Source organism: Dromiciops gliroides, chromosome 2, assembly GCF_019393635.1.
Source record: "Dromiciops gliroides isolate mDroGli1 chromosome 2, mDroGli1.pri, whole genome shotgun sequence".
NCBI lineage: Eukaryota > Metazoa > Chordata > Mammalia > Microbiotheria > Microbiotheriidae > Dromiciops > Dromiciops gliroides.
Genome location: NC_057862.1, coordinates 683453625 through 683476913, shown reverse-complemented (window position 1 = coordinate 683476913; position 23289 = coordinate 683453625). Strand labels below are relative to the sequence as shown.

Sequence of the window (23289 nt, the reverse complement as noted above, 5' to 3'; positions counted from 1 at the left end):
GGCTGTCTCTCACTAGTTACTCAAGTGGGGACTAGGAAAACACTTGTCAAGTTTGTCTAGATATGGACTAGACTAAGTGATCTCCTCTACAGCCCTTTCTAACTTTGCCATTCCATTCTATGATTTTGGAAACATAAGGTTCAAGATTGTAGGATTAGAGCTGGAAGACCTAGGAGTCTGATCCAATTTGTTCATTCATTTTACAAATGAGTAAACTGAAGTTCAGAAGCAGAATGACTTCACAACAAGGCTATTATTGGTCTTCAAATTCCACCTTCTTTCCACTATACTAAAGCAACCAGAACTTTGCAAACTTTAAAATAAGTTATAAATGTCAGTTATTGTTATTACTGTACTGAATAATACACCAAAGGTGACTTTGGGGCTTCATACGATCAGATTAGACATGGTAAGTGCAAAGAACATTGGTTCTGGAGTCACATCCTACCTCCGTGTTTATGTCCACCTGTTCTTGATCAACACATTCAACATCTTGGTCTCCCCACACTTAAAATGAGGGCGCTGCATTAGATAGCACCTGAGGGCTCATCCAGCCCGAAGGCTGTCATTCTATAAGACTCCTTCTGCTTGGCCTTAAAGGGCACAATGAGGAAAAATAGGTAGAAGTTTAGGCTGGATGCTTGCACAAACTAGCTAACTGTTAGAGGTAAGTGGAATTAGCTGACTGGATGAACACTCTGCAGTGATATAGTTTAAGGCCTGGCTTCTTACGCTACGGAACATGACCCCATATGGGGTATAAATTTAAGAAGCACTGATTTAGGAGACGGTGGTACAGGTGTTTGACCTCTGGAATCCCTTCTGACATTTTTCCCAAACTATGTTCCATTGAATCCTGACATCCCAACTGATATAAAAGGCTCAAAGTTAGTGATCTTTTGCTCTCTAAGTAGGTTTTAAACATTAAATACACATCAAAATATTGAATATATATGGAAATTTTTTCGGTATAATATAAACCAGGGCTTCTTAAACTTTTTCCACTTGCAACCCATTTTCACCAGAGAAATTTTTACATGACTCCAGGTATATAGGTTTATAAGATAGGTATATATAACCTTTTACTCTTGCCAAATTTTTCATGTCTCCCACATTTAGTTATGCAACCCCACATGGGGCCACAACCCATAGTTTAAGAAACTAGGATATAGACAAATCTTATATTTCCTACACACACACACACACACACACACACACACACACACACACTATTGTAAGGGCATTCCATACCCAAGGTCCCCCAAACTGGTATTTATGGGTTCTTTCCCTCTATAATTTCAAGCCCCAAAGTACTCAATGGCCAGATTAGCTTGGGAAGTCCTGATCCAGACCAATTCCCCTTGAATTAGCTTGGGAAGTCCTGATCCAGACCAATCCCCCTCTTTAATCTTCTTCAATAATCTATAGCAGAACCTCTGGCAATATGATAAGTCTGGTTCCCTGGTATGGTCCTCAACCCATTGTGGTCTATTTATAGTTTTCCCAAAAGCTTATATGATTGTGTTGCCTTTAATACTATATAATTAGAATGGAAAGTCCTTATTCCATAATGATAGCCTTAAGCTTTAATTCAGTATAAATTGAAGTTGTCTGTATGAAGATTTGTAAATGTACTAACGAAAAACACATTTAGCTTAAATCCATTGGAAAATTAACCATCCCACAATGGGGTAGGTACATTCGTGTTTGAATCCCACTCTTGATGTCAATTTCACCTTGGCAACTCTTTTTCTGCAACTGTCAGATTCTGCCTTTAGTATCCACACTCCTGACAAACCCAGAGCTCAGGATCATAGGCTTGTGGGGTTGAGAAGGCACCTTAAGGGTCATTTGTTGCCATGCCCTCTAATATTACAGGTGAAGAAGAAAAGACCCAAAGCAGTTAGATGATTTGCCCAAATGGCAAAGCTGCATGCAATTGGAACCTAGGTCTTTGCTTCTTCATTCCAAGCTCTTCCTACTGCCCTGGGAGCAGACTTTGGTGAAGGGATCCTTGTTCATCCTAGGTGTCTTAGGAGAAGGCAGATTCCAGAAAAATGGAGTTGAGGAACAGGGAGCTGAAGGTACCAACTACAACTGGCTGGATAGAATTTCTTCCCAAATTCCCAGCACAAAATGATTGCTTTAGGAATTTGTGGACCCAGGCAATATGACCTGCCTTGAATCATGTGGAAGTCATGTCTATTTGTTGGCATTGTATCCAATGGAATAGGAAGGGGAGGGAAGAAAAAAGGAGAGGGAGAGAAGAATAGCGAGAAGGAGGAGGAGAGAGGGAAGGAGGATAGAGGTAGGGAATGAAGGGTATAGTGGGAGAAGGGGGGAGGGAAGGAAGGAGAAAAGGAGGGAAGAGGGGGAGCGAGGGAAGGAGGGAGGAGGGAAGAAAGGAAGGGAGGGAGGGAGGGAGGAAAAAAGGAAAGGAAGGAGGAAAGGAGGGAGGAAAGGAAGGAAGAAAAGAAGGAAGCAAGCAAGCAAAGAGGGAGTGAAGGAAGGGAAGAGAAGGAGAGAGGGAGGAAGGGAGGAACACTGTAGAGGGCATTCATGTTGAGGTATGGCATTCACCGAATAGCCCCTGAATTCTGCTACAGTTCTGAGATCTCATGATTCTATAAAATTCAGGCAAGCCCAGTCCATCTGAGCAGTTCAACAAAACCAACTATTAAGATGCTTAAGGTGTGGAGAAGCTGATTGTCCACATTTTTATTTCAATGTCTAGTTGTCATGGTGATGGAGACTTGATCAGGTGGGAAGGCAAAATAATGCTCAAAAACATCTGGGAAGAGGCTCCTGTTTTCTCTAGTCTGAAATCTCTTTTTGTGTGGTTTCCAGATGTGCCAAAAAAAATTCTTATCTCCAACATTTTTACCATTAAAAAGTTACTGATTGTTGCCTGTCCCATGACCTTCCATTCTGTCAATATTGTCCCTTCCAGCTATGTAATTCCAACCAAGCCATGGTAAGGTTCTGTCTTATACCTCCTCTCTCTGATAAGATCATGTCTGGAGATCACAGACCGAAGCACTTCTGGGTGACTGCCAGGTGGGGCACAGGACTGGTCAAATTAGAGACCTGGGCCATGCTGGAAGCACAATGATTCAGTCCAAGGAAAACTCAAGGTGACTGCTCAGCATTGGCTCATAAGTCCCCAGGTAACTCTCCAAAGGTCCTCCCACCACAAGCTTTTGGTAAATAGGACATGGAGTCAGGTGTAATAATCAGTTTTCCAAGATTAAAGAGCTAATTCAATATGGGCCCCTGCAGGAACAGCTGCCCTGCTAGCTGGGGGCCTCCATGCCAAATCCCTGACCCCAGGCCCCTTGGAGCTCATCCAGGTGCCCAAGGACCAAGCAGAAGAACTACTGGTAGGCCCTCTCCCTCAACCTTCCTATCATTTCCCCAATCTTCATCCCTGAAAAAAGGAACTCAGAATTTCCATGGTTCATAGCAAACTTTAGGCTCACTATCCCCTCCCCAATAGCAGTGGATCAAGTCTCTCTAAAACCCCTGTCCTATAGAACAGACATGATTCCTCCCACTGTTTAAACGAGCAGAGAGTCACCAAGTACAATTCTTCTGGTCAGATCAACGACTTCAGCCTTGCACCCTATCTTGGAGTTACCTGGAATTTGACCATCTACCCTCCTGCTATGCCCTCCAGGTATCTGGATACTGCCCCTTCACCTATGGATGCACCCTAAGGACACGAGTCTTGCAATCTGCATCCCCACTGAGCCCTTCAGACTTCTAGGTCTTTCCTTCCACCCTAAAGCTGACCCTCCTTATGTTTCATCTCTCCCATAAAAATGTGAGCCTCTTGAGAGTGAACTGTCTAGTTAGTTTTTCTGCTTGTATCTTCAGTGCTAAGCACAGAGCAAATGCTTAATACAGCTTTAATCATGTACTTTTTAACAATTTTGATATTTTCAAATAATCTGCATTCATTTATCCCTCCAATGACGTCAGCATGACAATGGAGCTGACCCTGGCTTTTCCAAGGTCATCAGTAGCACACAAGTCCTGCCACATCCCACCTTGTTGAAAGGGGTTCTTAGCATGGTCCCAGCACCAGACTACTGACTTCTTTCCAAGGGCATGCCTAGATAAATGCAGAAAGGTTCATCACCAGTTGGCAAGTCACATGGAGATGAATTATCTGACCATCACAACCCAAGGAACAAAGACAAATACAAGATGGAGCTCAGCCTCATGCAAGGGGTCCCCATTCTGCTTCCTCAGTGTCAGAGGCAGAGCAACAGAGAAGAGTGTGCTAAGAATCATACAGTTTGGGGATCTTCTAAAAACTTTAACTCAACTGTTACTCATTTTAACTTAACTGTTAGCTCACTCTACACAGGAGATCTTTGTCCACTGAACACATGGAAATGCTACTGGAGCAACAGAAACATGTCAACCTTGACATTCTTGCTTTGAGTACAAGGGTGAGGGGACAGCTATTGGACAGGAACATGGTGTGGGCCAGGAGCAGGCTCTCAGCTCCCAGTGAAAATCCCAACTCAGAACCGGTCTGTGTGCTCCTGGGCAAATCATCATCTCTCTATGCCTCAGTTTCCTCAACTGTAAGATAAGGGGGTTGGACTTGCTGAGTTGTAAGGTCACTTCCAACTCTAAATTTATGATCCTATGACCATTTTTGCTAATGTTGCCAAGAGACTCCCTATGGCTCTAATGATAGATGAGGTTTTAGGCTGCACAAGTGGAAGGAGATTCCCTAAATAATTCTCCTAGCTTCCAACTAAATTATGGGCTCCAGTAAGGCAGGGCCCCCAAAACTTTGTACCTCTCCCAAGGCCTAACACAATGTGCTATGTATAGTAGGCACATAAGAGTTTACTGAATGAATAGATGGAAAAATGAAGAAATGAAAAAAAAAATCTTTGAAAAGAACCCCAAACTGAGCAAGTCACTTAATTCCTGTTTGCCTCAGTTTCCTCACCTGTAAAATGAGGATGATAATAGTACCTACATCTCAGGGTGGTTGTGAGGATCAAAGGAGATCATCACTATAAAGCGCTTAGTACAGTACCTGGCAAACAGTGAGTACTATATAAATGTTGACTATTACTGTTATTAACTCTCGGATATACAGCATCTCTGGAAGAATACTGATGTTAAATAGATAGGTCTTTGCTTCAGAGAGAAGTTAAAAGTCGTTAAAAAGCACTTCACCTCACAGTTTCCTGAAGGTAATCCAACCCACCTTCCTCCTCCTCTTCGGTTCTGACTTTGCATCAATCACAGTGTCTATGTCTATGTCTACATCTATACATATACAGACACGTTTCTACACATGTACACATGTGTGTATGTACGTGTGTATATATGTGCTACTAGATCAGCTCTTGACAATACCCATCTAATTGTAGCCTGGACAATAATCATTCTTCATTCATTTGGTTTTTCCTGTATGGATAGTCAGGCTCAAATTTTTTTAGTGATTATCAGTAGGCTCAGCTATGTTGTGGTGCTTGATGCAGTCATCACATCATCCACAAGCAGAAGGGTCTAGAGGACTTCGTCAGCTATACATGAAATCCCTCTTCCATTTATTTAACTTTTTCACTGGACGTTCCCTATAACATCAGGAAGCACCTTCAGTGAGTAGCTAGGGGAAACAGTATAGAAAAAACCAGGCCTGAATTAGGAAGATTCGAATTCAAATCTGGTCTGACACTTACTAGCTGTATGTCCCTAGGCAAGTCATTTAACCTTTGCTCAGTTTCCTCATTTGTAAAATGGACATAATAATAGCACCTACCTCCCAGGGCTGTTGTGAGGATCAAATGAGATAATAATTGTAAAGCACTTAGCACAGAGCCTAGCACATGGTAAGAATTATAAAAATGTTAATTAAATTATTGTTATTATCATTACTATCATTATTCCTCTCTTGTGTCCTTACCTGCCCCCCCCCCCATTATATATGTGGGGGGGGGGCTAGCTCAGATTTACTGAAAAATTCGGCAACAGTTTAGGCTTTTAAGTATTTATTAAAGTATATTAGAAGTTAGTGAAGAGAAAGAGTGAGCACGGGTCTCTGAAAGAATGGAAAAACCTAGCTCAGATCTAGATAGAGAGAAAAACTGGCCTTCACCTAGCAGCTCATGCTTCCAAAGAGACAGAGTCCCAGCCGGTTCTCCAGGAAGCCCTCTGTGGAACTGGAAGCAGGGCTCCAAGCTCCAAGCTAATTGGCTAGTCTATTGACTGACATGACTTACAGGTGGTTCTATGAATAGAGGCCAACTTCTGGGACGTTAGTCTGACCTTAGAAACCTAAGGAAGGTCACATGCTTTCTTGTCAGAGGGCATCACCCTGGTTCTCACAACGTCTTCCTCAGCAGGGGGTGGCACCCTGGTACTCATACTTGATAATGATAATCAGAGGAGGGTCAAAATGTTCTCCATTGTTACATCTTTCAAGAAATCATGTTAGAAAGATCATAGGATCATAGATTTTGATCTAGGACATCTAATCTAACACCCTTGTTTTAGAGATCAGGAAACTGAGGCCCAGAGCAACAAAGTGATTTGCCCAAGTTCATTCAGCAGTTAAGAGACTGAGTAACAATGTGAATCCAGGTCCTCTGACTCCAGATCCAGCATATATCCCCTCTAGCGTAGTGCCACGTCTCAAGTAAGTATCATACAGAACATCACATAAGTACATTAGGGAGGCACACACACATACTCCCACACAACACACATACAATGCACATATGTACACATACACATGTATGTACATAGACACGTGCATGCACATACACAACACCCACACACACAAGAATTTTAAATGTGATCATCATGGGACAGGCCAACCACACTTTCATAGTACAGCAGAAACAACATTTTGCTAGCTAAAAAAGGTCTACTTCTGACGAGTTCCTGGCAGATGAAACTCAAAATATCATCTGCCATCTTGGCTTCCAAACTCATCACTTGTGTGAAATTTCTTTCAATGGTTGCCAAGGATTTCTTAACTGCTAAATATAATGGCCTATTTTCATCCCTCATCCTCTTTGACCTCTTTGTAACTTCTGGAACACTGTGTGCCCAGTAGAATGCAAGCTTCTCGAGAGCAGGAGCTGTTCTTCATTTTTATTCCCCAGGGTCTAGAACAGTGTGAGGCTCATAGCAAGTCCTTAACAACTGGTTGTTGAATTAAATTTAACTAAATTCCACAATAATGCTCTCATGATTCATCTGCTACATGTCCGTCCACTTCTCTCTATTTTTTGCTTGATCATCATCCCTATCTCAATACCTAGCAGTGGGTTTGTCCCAAGGCTCCGTCCAGGGTCCTCTCCTCTTCTTTCACTATATTCTTTCCCTTCATGATCTCATCTGTTCCCATAAGTTTAAATATCATCTCTAAGTAGATGATTCCAAGATGTAGATATCTAACTCTAATTTCTTACCTGAACTCCAATCTCACATCACCAAGATCCTGCCAGTCATTGCCAACTAACTATCTTGCCAACATCTCAAATTCAACATATATAATATAACCTATCTCTCCTGCAAGCTTCCCTATTTCTGTCAAGGGCATTACCATCTTTCCAGACATGAAGGTCATAACTTCAGAATGAATCTTGAGTCTTCCTTTGCCCTCATACCCCATAACCAATAAATCTTTTTTTTTTAATTTATTTTTTTTAGTGAGGCAATTGGGGTTAAGTGACTTGCCCAGGGTCACACAGATAGTAAGCGTTAAGTCTCTGAGGCCGGATTTGAACTCAGGTACTCCCGACTCCAGGGCCGATGCTTTATCCACTGCACCACCTAGATGCCCCCCTACCTCTAAGTCTTAATATTTTAAACACCAGCCTTCCAAGAGGGTACAGTAGAAGTAAGAATATATGTAGCAAGGGGGGGGGGATGTACTTTATATACATATACATGTATACATTTACTTATATACATACATATACATATATTCCTTTCATTCACACACACTTCTCCAGTTCATATTCATCATCTCTTCTGCCAACCATTATAGTAGCCTCTTAATTCCTGCTCCAGTCTCTCCCGTATCCAAGTCATCCTCCACATAGCTGTGCAGATAATCTGATTTAGGCCCAAACATGACTGTGCCACTACCCTGCTCAAACACTACATTGACTCCCTATTGCCTCTGGGTGAAACTCAAACTCCTCTGCTCATCATGTAAAACCTTCCACGAGGGGCCTCTAGGTGGCAGAGTGGATAAAGCACCAGCCCTGGATTCAGGAGGACCTGAGTTCAAATCCAGCCTCAGATACTTGACACTTACTAGTTGTGTGACCCTGGGCAAGTCACTTAATCCTCATTGCCCTGCAAAAAAAACAAACACCAAACAAACAAAAACTTCCACAATTGGACTCCAATCTTGGAGTTAAAAAGGGCAGTGCTTAGAATCAGAAGAGCCTGAATTCAAATCTAACCTCAGCCACTAGTTGTGTGATCCTGGACAAATCACTGTTTCTCTGAACTTCAATTTCTTCACCTAAAGAGGAAGGTCTCTTTTTTTAAAAATGGGTAGAGTAACAGTTGTAGTCATCACCTCACAAGATTCTTGTGAGGGTCAAATATAGAAATGTGTATTTATACAATGCATATAAATACTTTGAAAATGATAAAATGCCATATATATGTTCCGATTGTTATTCATGGTGTTTTTCAGGGGGATCAAGGGAATGAAATTTAGGATTTAATTGGTGTAGGGAATTCCTGGTGAGGAAACTCCTTCTACCAATGTAAGCCAGCATCCCCTTTCCAGGTTAAAGTCTGAGAAGTTTGCTTAGAGTACTGAGAGATTAAGTGACTTGGCCAATCTGGGTTCCACAGCCAGTATGTGTCAGATGTGGGTCTTCCTGGCTCCAAAGTCAGTGGTCCTACCCACCACACCATACTGCCTCCATTGTCTCCACATTACTCCCTTGCACAAATTCTGTTCCAGCCAAATTTGACTGTTCACTATTTCCCATACCCAGCATTCCATCTCAGACCTCTACAACTTTGCATGGACCATCCCCTAAGCCTGGGATGCAATCCCTCCTAATCTCCATGCCTCTCAAAATCCTGGTCTTCCTTCAAGGCTGAACTTAGGTACCACTTCTTCTTGGAAGCCTTCCCTGATCCCCAAGTTGCTAGTATTCTCTCCCTCCTCAAAATACCTTGTATTTACTTATCCTGGCATACACTATATCCCCTAGTAGAATGAAAGTTCTCTGAGGACAGAGACTATGCCCTTTTTGGGGGGATCATCACATATGTATTTAATTAAATTGATTCAAAGGGTCATCGTAGAATATCCTTGTTCTAACCAGAAGAATGATGTTAATATTCATGGAAATGAATCTCCCTCTGGAGCTCGCTCCTGTGCTAAGGAGATGATAAAGCTCACTTGTGACATAGATGAGAAATGGTAGGGGCAGCTAGATAGCGCAGTGGATAGAGCACCAGCTCTAGATTCAGGAGGACCTGAGTTCAAATACGGTCTCAGACACTTAACAATTACTAGCTGTGTGACCCTGGGCAAGTCACTTAACCCCAATTGCCTCACCAAAAAAAAAATATTAAAAGAAATGGACCTTCCCTTGTCCATGTACCATCTACTAGACCCATAGAATGTCAGAGCTGCCCAGAATCTTGTTCCCCTTCCCTTTAGTCCAACTCTCTCCTCCATCTCTAGGTTCTGGGTATGTTTATGTGCTGTTCCCCATCCCTAGAATTCCTTCAGTCTTCATCTATCCCTCCTGACTTCCCTCAGGTCCCAGATAAAAACCCACCTTCTACAGGTTTCTGTGTTCCTCTTAATTCTAGTGTCTTCCCTCTAGTGATTATTTCCAGTTCATTCTGTAGAGAACTTGTTCACACATAGTTGTTGTGGGGTTTTTTGAGGCAATTGGGGTTAAGTGACTTGCCCAGGGTCACACAGCTAGTAAGTCTTTAGTGTCTGAGGCCGCATTTGAACAAGCACATAGTTGTTTTTACATTCCTTCCTCCACTGGATTGTGAGCTCCTTGAGGGCAAGGACTGTCTTTCACTTCTTTTTTTTATCCCCAGTGTGTAGCACAGTGGCCAGTACGTAGTAGGTGCTTGATAAACATTTACCGACTGAGCTAGCAAGCAGCAGTATCAGGATTTGGACCATATTTCTAAAGCTGGAAGAGAACTAACAGGGCATCTAGTTAAACCTTATTTTACAAATGAGGAAGCTGAGGCCCAAGGAATTTAAGTGACTTGTCTAAGGTCACACAAGCAGTAAACATCAGTGGTAGGATTTGATACCAAGCCCTCTGATTCTAGAACCAGTGCTCTTCCCATTGCATGCAATTCTTCCTTGTTCCTTTTAAGGAGAGTGGGGGGGGGGGGTAGGGGATTTTCCAAAGGCAATCTAGGCCAGACTCTTCTTCCTATTTAATTTTCTTTCTTCCTTTCTTCCTTTCTTCCTTCCTTCCTTTCTTTCTTTCTTTCTTTCTTTTTGTTGTGAGGCAATTGGGGTTAAGTGACTTGCCCAGGGTCACACAGCCAGTAAGTGTCAAGTGTCTGAGACCAGATTTGAACTCAGGTCCTCCTGAATCCAGGGCCGGTGCTTTATCCACTGGGCCACCTAGTTGCCCCCTTCCTATTCAATTCTGAATTCAATTCACCATCCATTTGTCATGTTTGCCCCAAATACATGGATGTCTCTACAATTTGCCTACAGGAAGGAAGGAAACAAGCATTTATTCAGTGTCTATTATGGATCAGGCACTGGGCTAAGTACTTTACAAATATTCTCTCATTTGATCCTTGCAAACCAGGGAAGGAGGCAGACAGAGGTCAAGTGACTTTCCCAGGGTTCCAAAGCTAGTAAGCATCTGAAATCAGATTTGAATTCAGGCCTTCCTGCCTCCAGACCCAGTACTATAGCCACTTCACCACAGATAATAAGTAGGGTTGTCTCAAAACGTTTTGTTGTCATTTGGTTGTTTCAGTCATGTCCAATTCTTCATGGCCCCGTTTGGGGTCTTCTTGTCAATAATACTAGAATGGTGTGCCATTTCCTTCTGTGGCTCATTTTACACATGAGGAAATTGAGAAAAACAGGGTTAAATGACTTACCCAGGGTCACACAGCTAGTAAGCATCTAAGGCCAGATTCAAACTCAGAAAGATGAGTCTTTCTGACTCTAAGACCAGCACTATATCCACTCCTCCACCTAAGGTGCTAGTCTCATTCATTCACATGTTGCTGTTTCACATAGTAAGCTGCAGAAACTGACTTCAAACACAGATCTTAATATCCAAAGACCAGTGTTCTTTCCAAGAAAAGCCCTTCAATGAAGTATCATAAAGGCCTTGTCTCAGGCTAGCACAGAGCTATTGATATTTGGATATGTTTCTCATGTAAAAAGGGGGGGTTGGGGAGGTCCAGGATCTTCCCTTAGAGTGCATTTATAAAGACAGAGTATACTCTGCTTATAATAATTGTTATTATTTGAATAAACTGGTGTCTTTCTGGTCCTTCCAGCTATAATATGCTTTCAGTCCATTAACCCAACCCAACCTCATGACAACTGTGCAAGGAAAAATGACCTCAGCCCACAGACTATGTGACAAGCAGGCCCCAGACTTCCCTCTGTCTTTTGTTCACTGGAGACAGACAGAGATAAATTGGCAGTGTCTGGAAAGCATACATGGGACCCAGAAATGTATAACCTGCCAGACGAGGTTGGGCCTTTAAATTTCCCAAATCTGTCTCTGACAATGTACTGTGCCCTAATGAGCCTGATTTCCCTTTTCCCTTCCCAATGGAGTTAGGAGGGACTGGCTGTCTTCATTGAACAAGCCCCTAAGCATGGCCTTCCTCTGCTATGGAATATTGTCTTCCCACTCCACTTTTTGGGAAAGGAAGGAACACAAGAGCTGGAACCTGAGGGCATGTGTTCAAAGCCCCAAATGTGTGTGATCTTCTGCAAGTTAGTTATTTCACTAAGCTTTAGTTTCCCCAACTATCAAATGAGGAGGTCAGATTAGGTGAAATCCCCTTCCAACTCCAAACACTGTGTCTATGATCCTATTATTTTCCTGACATGTTCAATTTCAATTCACAGACATTATCTAGTGCTTATGATCAATAAATGAATATAAAATGCTGTCAGTCAGTCAAAAAGCATTTGCCCTGTGCTCAATGCTGGGAACACAAAGGCAAAAACACAGTTTCTGCTCTCCCCAAGCATCCTTCAAGGTCCTCTTGTGGTGGGCACCATAGTTGTAAAGGCAAAATGATTGTTTTTGTTTCAGATAGTAAATCACTGGTCATAATATCTAGCACAGTATGAAGCACCTACTATGTGCTAGGCACTGTGCTAAGTACTTTACCATTATCTCATTTGATCCTCTCAACACTCTGGGAGGGAGGTACTATTATTATCCCCATTTTCCAGGTGAGCAATCTAAGGCAAACAGAGGTTAAGTAACTTGTCTAGAGTCCCACAACTAGTAATTGTATGAGGCAAAATTTGAACTCGTCTTCCTGACTCTAGGCCCAGTGCGCTAACCACTGCACCACCAGCTGCCTTATTACTATGAACATGTAAGCAAGTGACTTAACCTCTCAAAGTTCTTACTTCCCTCATCTATAAAATTAAAAGGCTCACTCTTTTAAATTTTCAAGTTATGATCTATATTCCTATGAATATTATGAAGTCAAGAGAGCCAGAGAAAGAGAAATAGAGAGAGAGAGATGGAAGCAGGGGGAGAGGGAGAGGGAGAAAGAGGAGAAAGGGGTAGGGAGAGAGAGAGAAAGAGAGGGAGAGAGAGAGAGAGAGAACTAAATCAGGACAGGCTTCCTGTAGGAGGGGGCATCTAAGCTGGACTTTGAAGCAAGCAAGGGATTCAGAGGTGAATGTGAGGAAGGTGTGCATTACAGAAATGAGGCCCAGCCTGTAAAAAGTCACAGAAGTTGGAGATGGAATATCATGGAACCATGAGTTCTAGGTCAGAAATCTGGGAACCAGCATAGCTAAGTTGAAGAGGTTCATCAACAGAACAATAGTCATTCTGGAGCATGAAAACTTCTGGAAAGGGCAGGCCAGGATGGGGACAACATTTCAAACCACAGAATGTTGGGTCTTGAAGAGAACTCAGAGGTCAGTCACCAAGTCAAATCCCCTCATTTTACAAATGAGAAAAACCCTTAATGTTGAGATATATGAATGGGCTTTCCCAAAATGCAATTTCTACTCTAACTCCAGAACTTTATCCCTGCCTATTCCCATGAAACTATGTTGTCATTAAAGGGCCATCTATCTAACCCCCATTTCCAGAATGACCTCGCCCTTTCTCAGTATTTCCTCTACATGTGGCCATATTTGGAAATTCATTTATGTTAAGTAGTTTCCTTCTTAAGAGTTCAAAAGCCCTTGCAGGTCATCTATTCACACAATAGCGTGAATCATTTTCCTCGAATGGTTTGGACTACGTTGAGTGGAGATTTTAACTGGGAATGGGGAAAGAGGAGAATAGTTTGTTTGAAGCATGGGGCATTTTGGGGAAGGAAATGCTTAGGTAGGGCACCAGAGTGAGCATCTTTTGGCAGCACTATGATAGTTGGAAGGCATTGGGCACAAAGGGTTGGAGGAAAGAAGGAATAAGAGGCAGGAGAAGGAGGAAGTGGAAATTTCCCAAATTAATACTTTTCTACTTTAATGATTTTGCTCAAATTTACATGTAAAAAACACATTTTCAAGTGTTTAAAGTGTTGTTATATAGGAGAGGTCAGTGGAAAGAATGCCAGATTAGAACCAAAGAATCTATCTTAAAAATCTCAGTTCTCCCAGGTACAGACTTACTTAGCAAGACTTTGTGACCTTTTACCTCTCCAGGTTCCCACTTCCTCCTCCGTAGAGTAGAGGTGAACTAAATGGTTACTACAATCCTTTCCAACTTGAATGCTATGATCCTAAGGACTAGACTAATTCTTCTTGGCCTCAGAGGGCAGAACTAGAGGCATGAGGACAGAAGCTAGAGAGGGTCCAAAGTAGAAATTGGACAGATGAAACATGGGTGCTTTGTTGCTGTTGTTCAGTCATTTCAGTCCATTTGGGATTTTCTTGGCAAGTACTGGAAGGGTTTGCCATTTCCTTCTCCAGCTTATTTGACAAATGAGGAAACTAAAGCAATCAGGGTGAAGTGACTTGCCCAGGGTCAAGCAGCTAGTAAGTGTCTAAGACTGGATTTGAACTCAAGAAGAAGATAAGTCTTTCTGATTCCAAGCCCAGTGCTCTATCCATTGCACCATTTAGCTGCCCCTATGTACTTCATTTTTATCAAGGAGAAAATTGAGGCTCTAAGAAGGAAAAGGGATTGCCCAATGTCACAAAATGAATTTGTGGCAGAGGAGGGACTTGAACCCAGGTCTTTTAATTCAGTCCACTCATTGCTTACTGATTTAAGTGTGCAGATGCCCTAAAATATGAGATCTGATTCATCCAGGCCTTCTCACCTACTAGAATCAGGGGTCCTATGGCATGAAAATCTCCTTCCTCAGAGTGGCAGAAAGACAGATACATATACACTGTTGGTAGAGCTGTGAATTGGTCTAACAGTTCTGGAAAGCAATTTAGAATCATTCTAACAATAAAATTGATTTAAATAGCTATACCTTTTAGTCCAGATATTGCAATGCCAAGGTTATACCCCAAGGAGGTCAGAGACAGAAAGGTCTATAGGCATAAGAATATTCATAGTAGCACTTTTACGTAGTAGCAAAGGACTGGAAACAAAGTAAATGCCCACCAATCAGAGAATAGCTAAGTATATTTTAGTGCAAAAAGGGAATGGAATGATATGCTGAAACGATGAATATGAAGAATTCAGAGATGTACAGGAAGACTAACATGAACTGATACAGAGTGAGGCAAACAGAACCAGAAAAAAAGGTTCACAGACAACAACAATTTAAACAGAAAGAACAACAACAACTATAAAGGTACATGCTGCCTAATTATAGTGACCAAATTGGCCCCAGAGAAGAAGTAATGAAATGTACTTGTCTCCTTTTATCAGAAAAGTAGAGGACTATGAGGATGGATAATCGCATATATTGATGTGTTAGTAGTTTTACAGGACAACTTTTTTCTTTCTTTTATTGTTTGTTACTAAGTGAGGATTGGGGAGGGTCAGTCAGTCATTTTGGGGGGGGGCAATGGGGGTTAAATGACTTGCCCAGGGTCACACAGCTAGTAAGTGTCAAGTGTCTGAGGTCAGAATTGAACTCAGGTATTTCTGAATCCAGGGCTGGTGCTTTATCCACTGCGCCACCTAGCTGCCCCTTCAGTCAGTCATTTTTAAAGAGTTGTATCCAACTCTTTTTGACCCCATTTGGAATTGTCTTAGCAAAGATACAGGAGTAGTTCACCATTCCTTTCTTCAGCCCATTTGACAGATTAGGAAATTCAGGCAAACAAGGTTAAGTGACTTACCTAGGGTCACACAGCTAGTAAATATCTGAGGCTGTATTTAAACACAGGTTTTCCTCACTCCAGGCACTCTATCCACTGTGCCACCTAATCATAAGTGAATGTGATATAAAAATAAAAGATATCAATAAAAATTAGACTTCAAAAAAAGTCTCCTCTTCCCTCCCCAGGGACTTATTGAAGTCATATATATATATATATATATATATATATATATATATATATATATATATATATATATATCTCAGATATATATCTGAGTTCCTGAAAGGAGAAGTTATATTTACAGTGGAAAGAGCATTGTACTTGGAATAAAGAGATCAGGGTCCTATTCCTAACAGTCACTAAGACTAATATAAGTTTGGACAAGTCACTTTCCCTCTCTTGGTCTCAGTTTCTTCATCTATAAAGTGAAGGGAAATGGACCAAGTTGTTTCTAAGGTCTTCTCCAATTCCATGAATACCTGATCATGCACCTACAAGAAATCAGGAACAAATCGATTGTCAAAATAGTGGGAATTTTTGTGTCTTGTCTCTCATCTGTATGTACATAGTTGCTTTTATGTTGTTTATCTCATTATACTTTAAGCTAATTCAGGGCAGGCACAGTGCTTTTGCTTTTCTCTATAGCCCCAGTGCTTAATAGAGTGCCTGGTACACAGCAATTGCTTAATAAATGCTTGTGTGTAGAAAAAATCTGTCGATTCATTCAGGGGGATGGATATATCAAATTTCTTTTTTGTCTCCTGCATAGAAACAAAGCAATTGAGCACTGAATAAGCTGATCCATGGTTTCTCATAATGGCTCTTTGTCCTGAATGCTCAAGTATTGTAGGAACAGTCCTTACTGATATGGGAACAAGCTGGACAATGCAGACCTGGGAAATGCAAGACAAAAATCACTCACACACACTTGAACACACGCACACTCATTGCTCTAAATATCTAGGTAATTGAGGCACTTGCTGAACTAAAAAGACCTAAGTCTACAATTGAGATTATTGTCTCAGGTTTCTGCTCCCTTTTATGGAGTCAGAGTGTTCCAAAGATATTCCTGAAATCTTGAAATCATTCCCAGCTTCTCTGAAAGTCAGGGCAGTTTTCACACAAGTGCTTCTGGTAATCAACAGTGTTGGCTTCGAAAGGGCTGCAAGAGCATATGGGCTGTTAGCCCGTATTTGAAATATTGCCCTTTACACATGTGGACCCCCTTCCTCATCAGTGATGATGCCTTTCACACTTACTAGCTGTGTGACATGAGGTCATTTCACTTAGTCACTCCGAATCTCTGTAAGATGGGGGACAAGAAGACTATACTCACTACAGGGTACTAGTGATAAAGAGCTATGTAATGTCAGTCTCTTGTTTGTTTGAGGGGGAGGGAGTTCAGACCTGTGGTTTCACCTAGAGAACTCCAAGTGTGGAAATTGCCTCCACCGATCCTGATCAATAACTCACTTATTACAGTACTTATAATCTTGGAGAGCTGGTGGGGTAGTGAGAGGTTAGGTATTTTGCCCAGTCTCACTGATAATATGTCAGAGGCTAGACTTGAACACAGGCCTTTTTAGCCTGGCCAACTATCCATCTCATTAGGCTACCTCTCTATGTATTACATCAGGAAGATGGAGTCATCCTCCCATTGCACTTACCATCCAGAACTGTACTTGGCTTTTCATTCCCAGCATCTAGCACAGTGTCTGACACATTGTACATGCTTAATAAATTCTTATGGAATTCAGCTGACTCATGGTTCCCTATAGTGTTCAAGGGGGGACTGGGTACTCCCTGAGGACAAGAACTTCCCCTTGAGCTTCTTTTGTATCCCCTACAGGATGAACAGCATGGGACACATGGCTGAGGGACTCAATAGGCACTAGTTAGTTGAATGACTTTCCATTCTATCAAAGGTACATCCAATTTAAAAGACATTGGCAAGCAGTGATTCTATTTCCCCATGTGTAATGCCTGGGGAGGAGGCAAGGAGAGCCTTCAGAAAGGTGAGCATCCTACAGAGGAGCGAACGTTAGGTTTGTGAGAGCTACATCACTGAGAATAAGCACTATCCACTTTGGGCAGGTACAATCGTGGCAAAGGGTCTTCTGAATGGGATGGCCCACAAATCAGCCCTCTTCACTTCCCCCATTAAACCCAACACATGGAAAATTCTGAACTGTGGGCTCTGCCCTACTGGAGAATCCTCTTGGGTAAAATGGTTTCTTAATCTCATGACTCCTGCCCCACCCCCTCCACAACACTCCTCCCAAAGGGGCTCTGCAGGATTGTCCTCGGACAGCCTCTGTTAAGATACTCAACAGAACTTTATTCACCACCTGAATTATCTAAAAGCTGTTCAGTTTCCTAGGCCGAATGCACATCCTTCCTGCCTCTTAAAAAGCTGCAAATAGGAGTTGGGGGGTGGGGGAGGAGGTTCTTGAAAGTCTCCCAGTGGGAAAAAAATGGCCATTGGGTAGCTGACCATGGTGCTGGAGTGACAGCTGCTAGAGGACTCTGGGTGGGGCAGATGGAGATATGGACAGATGGAAGGAAGTGGGGGGTGGGGGAAATCCAGAGAGGGGGGTCAGGGCTCTGAGCTGCCTGGTGGGAGACTATCTGATTGCTCGCCCGCCCTCCCTCTGAGCTGACATGGTAACCCAGAGGGAACCGCGTGGTGTGGAAGCAGCCAGATCTCCAATGCCATGCCACCTCAGCTGCATTTCCAGTATCTGCATCCAAAAAAAAAAAAAAAAAAAGGGTGGGGCATTCTGCTACAACCGCCATCCATGACTATGGCCAGAAGTGGGATCGGATTGAAATCATTCCGAAGGATGCTGATGCAAGTTGCCATCTGCCTGCGCCCCCACTCCCACTTCCCTCTAGCCTTGGCATCGTCCCCAAGGTGGGGCATCGCTGAGGAGATACAGCATCTCTGGGGCGCAACCTGTCCTCTCCTCTCCTGCATGCAGAAAGCCTCGGGGCTGCCAGGAGTGGGGTGTGTGGATGTGGGCGTGGGCGTGGGTGTGGAGGGGGAGTTGGATTCCCGGAAGGGCAGCAGCCTGCAGCAGGAGACCCCCTCCCGAAGCCTGCAGGGTGGGCGGCCTCTTCTCCAGTGGGAAGGGTGGTCTCTGTGTAACCCACCCCCCCAGTCTGCGCCTCTCCCCGGCCCACCTCCCCTATACCCACCTGGTCGTAGATGTTCTGCAGGGCTTCCTTGCCCGTGGCCCTCCGGATCTCCACCTTCCTCCCGGACGATTCAACAGATGGCTGGCGGCCGGGGCCGTGCCGGGAGTAAGGGGGCTGCCCGTCTGAGCCCAGGTGGGCCACGTCCCGCTGCTGGGCCACCACCTGACCCGAGCCCCGGCCCACCGACAGCGAGTCGAAGTCGATGGTCTTGTTCTCCGACGAGCCCTCCACCGGGCAGAACATGCCGCAGAATTTCTGCCGGGGCTTGGGGCTGCCCGAGCCCAGGTTTTTGAAAAAGGCCGGGACCTCCTCATCCTCCCCCTGCTTCCCTGACGAGCCTTTCCTTTCGGCCATGGCTCCGCCGCCGCCGGGGGCTTCGGGCACCGCTAGCTAGCCTTGCCTCGGCTAGCTGTGGGTGGCTCTGCTCTAGCTCTGGCTAGCTGGGTGTGTGGCGCTCGCTCTCTCTCTGTCTCCCTGTCTCCCTGCCTCCCTCCTTCTCTCTCTCTCTCTCTCTCTCTCTCTCTCTCTCTCTCTCTCTCTCTCTCTCTCTCTCTCTCTCTCTCTCTCTCCTGCCCTCCCCTCCTTTCCCCCTTCTCTCTCCCTATCCCTCCCACCCTTCCCTCCTTTCTTTTCTTCTCTTTCTCCCTCTCTCTTTCTTTCCCTCCTCCTTCCCTCTCCCTGTCTCCCCTACAGGGAAATCCGCTGGCTGCCAGCCGGCTGCTGCTTTTTCCAGAATACAAGGTGTTACCGAAAGGAAGGATTCCCACTCCCTTACCCCGACCCTTGCCTTCTCTACCCTCTCTTTTTCCTTTCCTCTCCCACGCTCTGGAGAGCTGGGCTGGCCTTAAGGTGGGGGGCGGGCAGTGAAGTTCTGTCCAGGAGATTGGATTCTGCCGCTGCAATGGGGAGGGGGCAAAGGGGTGGAGGAGGAAGGAGGATGTGACCGATTCCCAGCAGCCCGAGGAGGGAGAGAAAGAGAGGATGGGGCGAGGGGCGGGTCTGGGCTGGTTGGGAGGTGGGGGCTATCCAGCGGCTGAAGACTGTGCATAGATCCGGAAGTGATGCGGCCAGTGGTCCACTGGCAAATGGATCAGAGGAGGTTGTAGGCAACGAACCCAGGGGAGGGGGGAGGGGAGAAGCTCTTACAAGTGAGAGAAAAGAATAAGTATCGGGGAGGAGAGGGAGGAGCCCCGAAACTCGCATCTCAACCCTCCTATCTAGCCTGCTGCCCCACCCAACTCCCATTCAGGGGTCTCTTCAGCTGAGATTGAAAGACCCAGTCTCCCGGCACTTCCCACTGAGGACACCTGTTAGCTTCCCACACTATACCCCAACCCCCACTGTTCTATTTAGCCTAGAATCACTGACTCTCAGCACTGAAGTTATCTTAACCAGATGGCAAGATTAAGGACCAAAGGAGTAAGGGACTTGTCCAAAGTCACACAGTCATACTGGGTCTAGATTTAAGCCCAACATCACAAAATCACATATTTGCACCCAACAGAAGATGTTTCAAGCAAGGAGATGGCTGGATTATAATTGATGCCCCAAATCACATATTTGGTCCTCAGCCAATTTGAGGACTCCAGGCCCTAAGTTTAGGATGCACCCATTATAAACAATTGATCTACCCCATCACCACTCCAGAATTAGGGACAAATGATGCCAGCAGGCTGCTGCTAGAACACAGTATGCAGAAGGCACCAAGAGGGAAGCTTTTTGATAAAGGCACATTTTTTTTTATTCCAAAAAACCCTATTCCATGTGATCAGTGAGTAACTGTTTTGTGATAAATCCTACAAGACATCTCTTGTGGGGCAGCTAGATGGCTCAGTGGATAGAGCACTGGCCCTGGATTCAGGAGGACCTGAGTTCAAATCCGACCTCAGACAACTTGACGCCAGCTGTGTGACCCTAGGCAAGTCACTTAACCCCAATTGCCTCACCAAAAAAAAAAAAAAAAAAAGACATCTCCTGGGCATAAGGTTCTCTCGTTCTTCATCTCTGCCTCTCAGAATCCTTCTCTTCATCAAAGCCTTCTTAGTGCCCTCACTTGTTATTTTTCTCTCTCCCCCCCAAATAAGTTTATATGAACCTCCATGTAGATATGTTGAGCCCCTTGAGAACAAGAACTGTTTTGTCTTTGAATCCCCTGTGCCTCTAACAGAGCTTTGTATCTAGTAAGTACTCGATGTGACTTGAACCAAATCGAATTGAGCCAGGTTTTCCAACAGAGGCTTAAAGTCTCCAGTGAACAGGACACAGCGAGTATGTTATTTTCAAACTCTTCCCAGAGGATACAACTGCAGTCTCTATTTCTGGTGCACCCTTTAAACAATTTCAGCATCCTGGTGCCTCTGTCTCCCTTCAAACACTCACATACTCCCTTCTTGTCTTTCAGTGTCGCTCTCCAAGGTTGCCTAGCATTGGCAGGAGAGCCTGCCTGTGTCTGCTTTTGTGGTGTGTATGAGGAGGGCAGGAGTGGGGGATGAGGGGGTGATGTTGGGTGGGGTTGGGTTGTTTTCCAACAATGAACACCTACCTATTGGAAAGGTACACACACAAAATCTGATGAGTGCCCAAGATGCTCCCTTCTCATCGTGCTCCTCCCATAACTTCATTATTGCCACCCTCTGCCCATCCCTAGGCACTAGCTCCAGTCCCTGCTGCCACTTGCCTCTCCCTTTCTGCAGCTGCTCCAACCTGAAAGGATGCAGTCTGCATGCTGAAATTCAAATGTGGCTGAGGCAAGACAACTGGGCATGCCCAGTAACTGGGGTGATTGAAGGTAGAAATTAAATGAGCTTCTAAATGTGGCAATGCAGCCCTACCTGAGATTTTGACCTGCTGGAAGGCTGAATGGCACTGGGCACTTCATCCCCCAACTGTAATGCAGCTATCAGTCGGTTGAATGGGTTTGAATTGGGAGGCAGAGATTTGCCAGTGTGACCGGCTCGGATAGTCCTCATGTCGGGTTGGGGGTGGGTGGGAGAGGGATGCCAGAGTTGTAAATTGAAAAGGGAAAGGGAATAAAGAAAGAAAAAAGATGCATGGATGGAGAGGAAGGAAAGGGGAAGAAGAGACAGATCTCTTGTACTTAGCACCATGTCAGGAAAATGCTGATTCGGTTTTTTTTGGTTAATTAACAGTAGGAAAAAAGCCCCTTTAACAGGTTTTGTTCACTCAAGAACCTCACTGTAGCATGAAGGTGACACTGGATTTTCAAAGACTAGGCTAGTAGGATTAGGAAGGCAGTATGGAACAGAAGGCTGGAAGCAAAAAGCAGGCATAGTCTGGATTACATGACCTCTGAATTCCCAACTCCAGTGTTCTATAGTTGTAGCTCTGTGAGACTGGGTTTGATTTATAGCTCATGTCCTCAATAATCTATAAGGGGGTAAAGTATAACTGAGATCAGGAAGTTTGGAAACCACTGGTATAGACCATTGTTAGGAAGAGTGGTATGAAAGGAGCCTTCCCTCTGGTAATAACGATGGTAAACACCATATTTTAGTGGGAAGAGCATAAGATTTGGAAGTAGGAAAGACCTGGATTGAACCATGTCTCCAGCACTTAATTGATGTCATCTGACCTCAGTTTTCTCATCCATTATTTGGTAGTAGTGGTAGTGGTGGTGGTAGTAGTGGTAGTAGTAGCTATTGTAGTGTTGGTGATAGTGGTAATAGTAGTGGCAGTAGTAGCGATAGCAGTAGTAGTAGTCATTGTTATTACTATTAACATTTTTTTAAGTGAGGCAATTGGGGTTAAGTGACTTGCCCAGGGTCACACAGCTAGTGTGTGTTAAGTGTCTGAGGCCGAATTTGAACCCAGGTCCTTCTGACTCCAAGGCCGGTGCTCTATCCACTGCACCACCTAGCTGCCCCACTATTAACATTTTAATTATATAGCACTTTAAAGTTTGAAATTATTTATATGTGATCTCATTTGACCCCCATCACAACCCTGTGAGATAAGTACTACAGGAAATATAGTATTGCATTGTATCCCCATCTTACAGATCAGGAAATTAAGACTAAGGAGAGGTAAAAATGACTTGCCCCATGTAACAGAAGTATCAAGATTTGAAATGAAATCAATATCTCTAGTAACCTTTCTACACTACACTTCTATGCCACCTACAACTCTGAGTTGCTGTGAGGATGAATGCATGGGGAAAAATGTATTAAGTACTTATATGTCATAGACCAAGATGTTAGTGGAAGTGGGTTGGCTTGAAGTGACCCCAAAACATTCATACCACCAGCTGGGTCTGCTTTAAATCAAGACTTGGTAGAGAAGATCCAGGGAAGTTTGAGTTAATTTTTCCCCCAGGTGGATTACTCTAGAACCCATCTGTGGGCTCTTTGGGCAAGAAGGATATAGACAGTTTTAAGACTAGTGGAGAATTTCTGAGCCCTCTGGGAACTTCCTTTATGACTGCTTTTATCTTTTTGCCAGAGGCTTTTAGCTGCTTTTACTTTTGGTAAACTTCTTTATCTATGTTATGTATTTCTTTTACCTGGAGGTCATTGAATATGTTTTTATTAAAGGCATTGATTATCTGAACCCTCAGGCTTTGAGTGATACACTGCATCAGACCAGTGAGATTATGTCCAATTGATCCT

The 23289-nt window shown here is 43.9% G+C and overlaps 1 protein-coding gene across 1 annotated transcript in view; it reads right to left on the bottom strand.

The window, feature by feature from the left end:
• The window catches only part of DPYSL2 (dihydropyrimidinase like 2), a 144732-nt gene extending 125564 nt beyond the window's left edge, over nucleotides 1-19168 (bottom strand). Inside the window, exon 1 of the mRNA XM_043981364.1 lies at nucleotides 18665-19168. Within this exon, the coding sequence (XP_043837299.1) occupies nucleotides 18665-19018 (354 nt within the window). The 5' untranslated portion in view covers nucleotides 19019-19168. The remainder of the gene's footprint in view (nucleotides 1-18664) is intronic.
• Between the last annotated feature and the right edge of the window lie 4121 nt (nucleotides 19169-23289).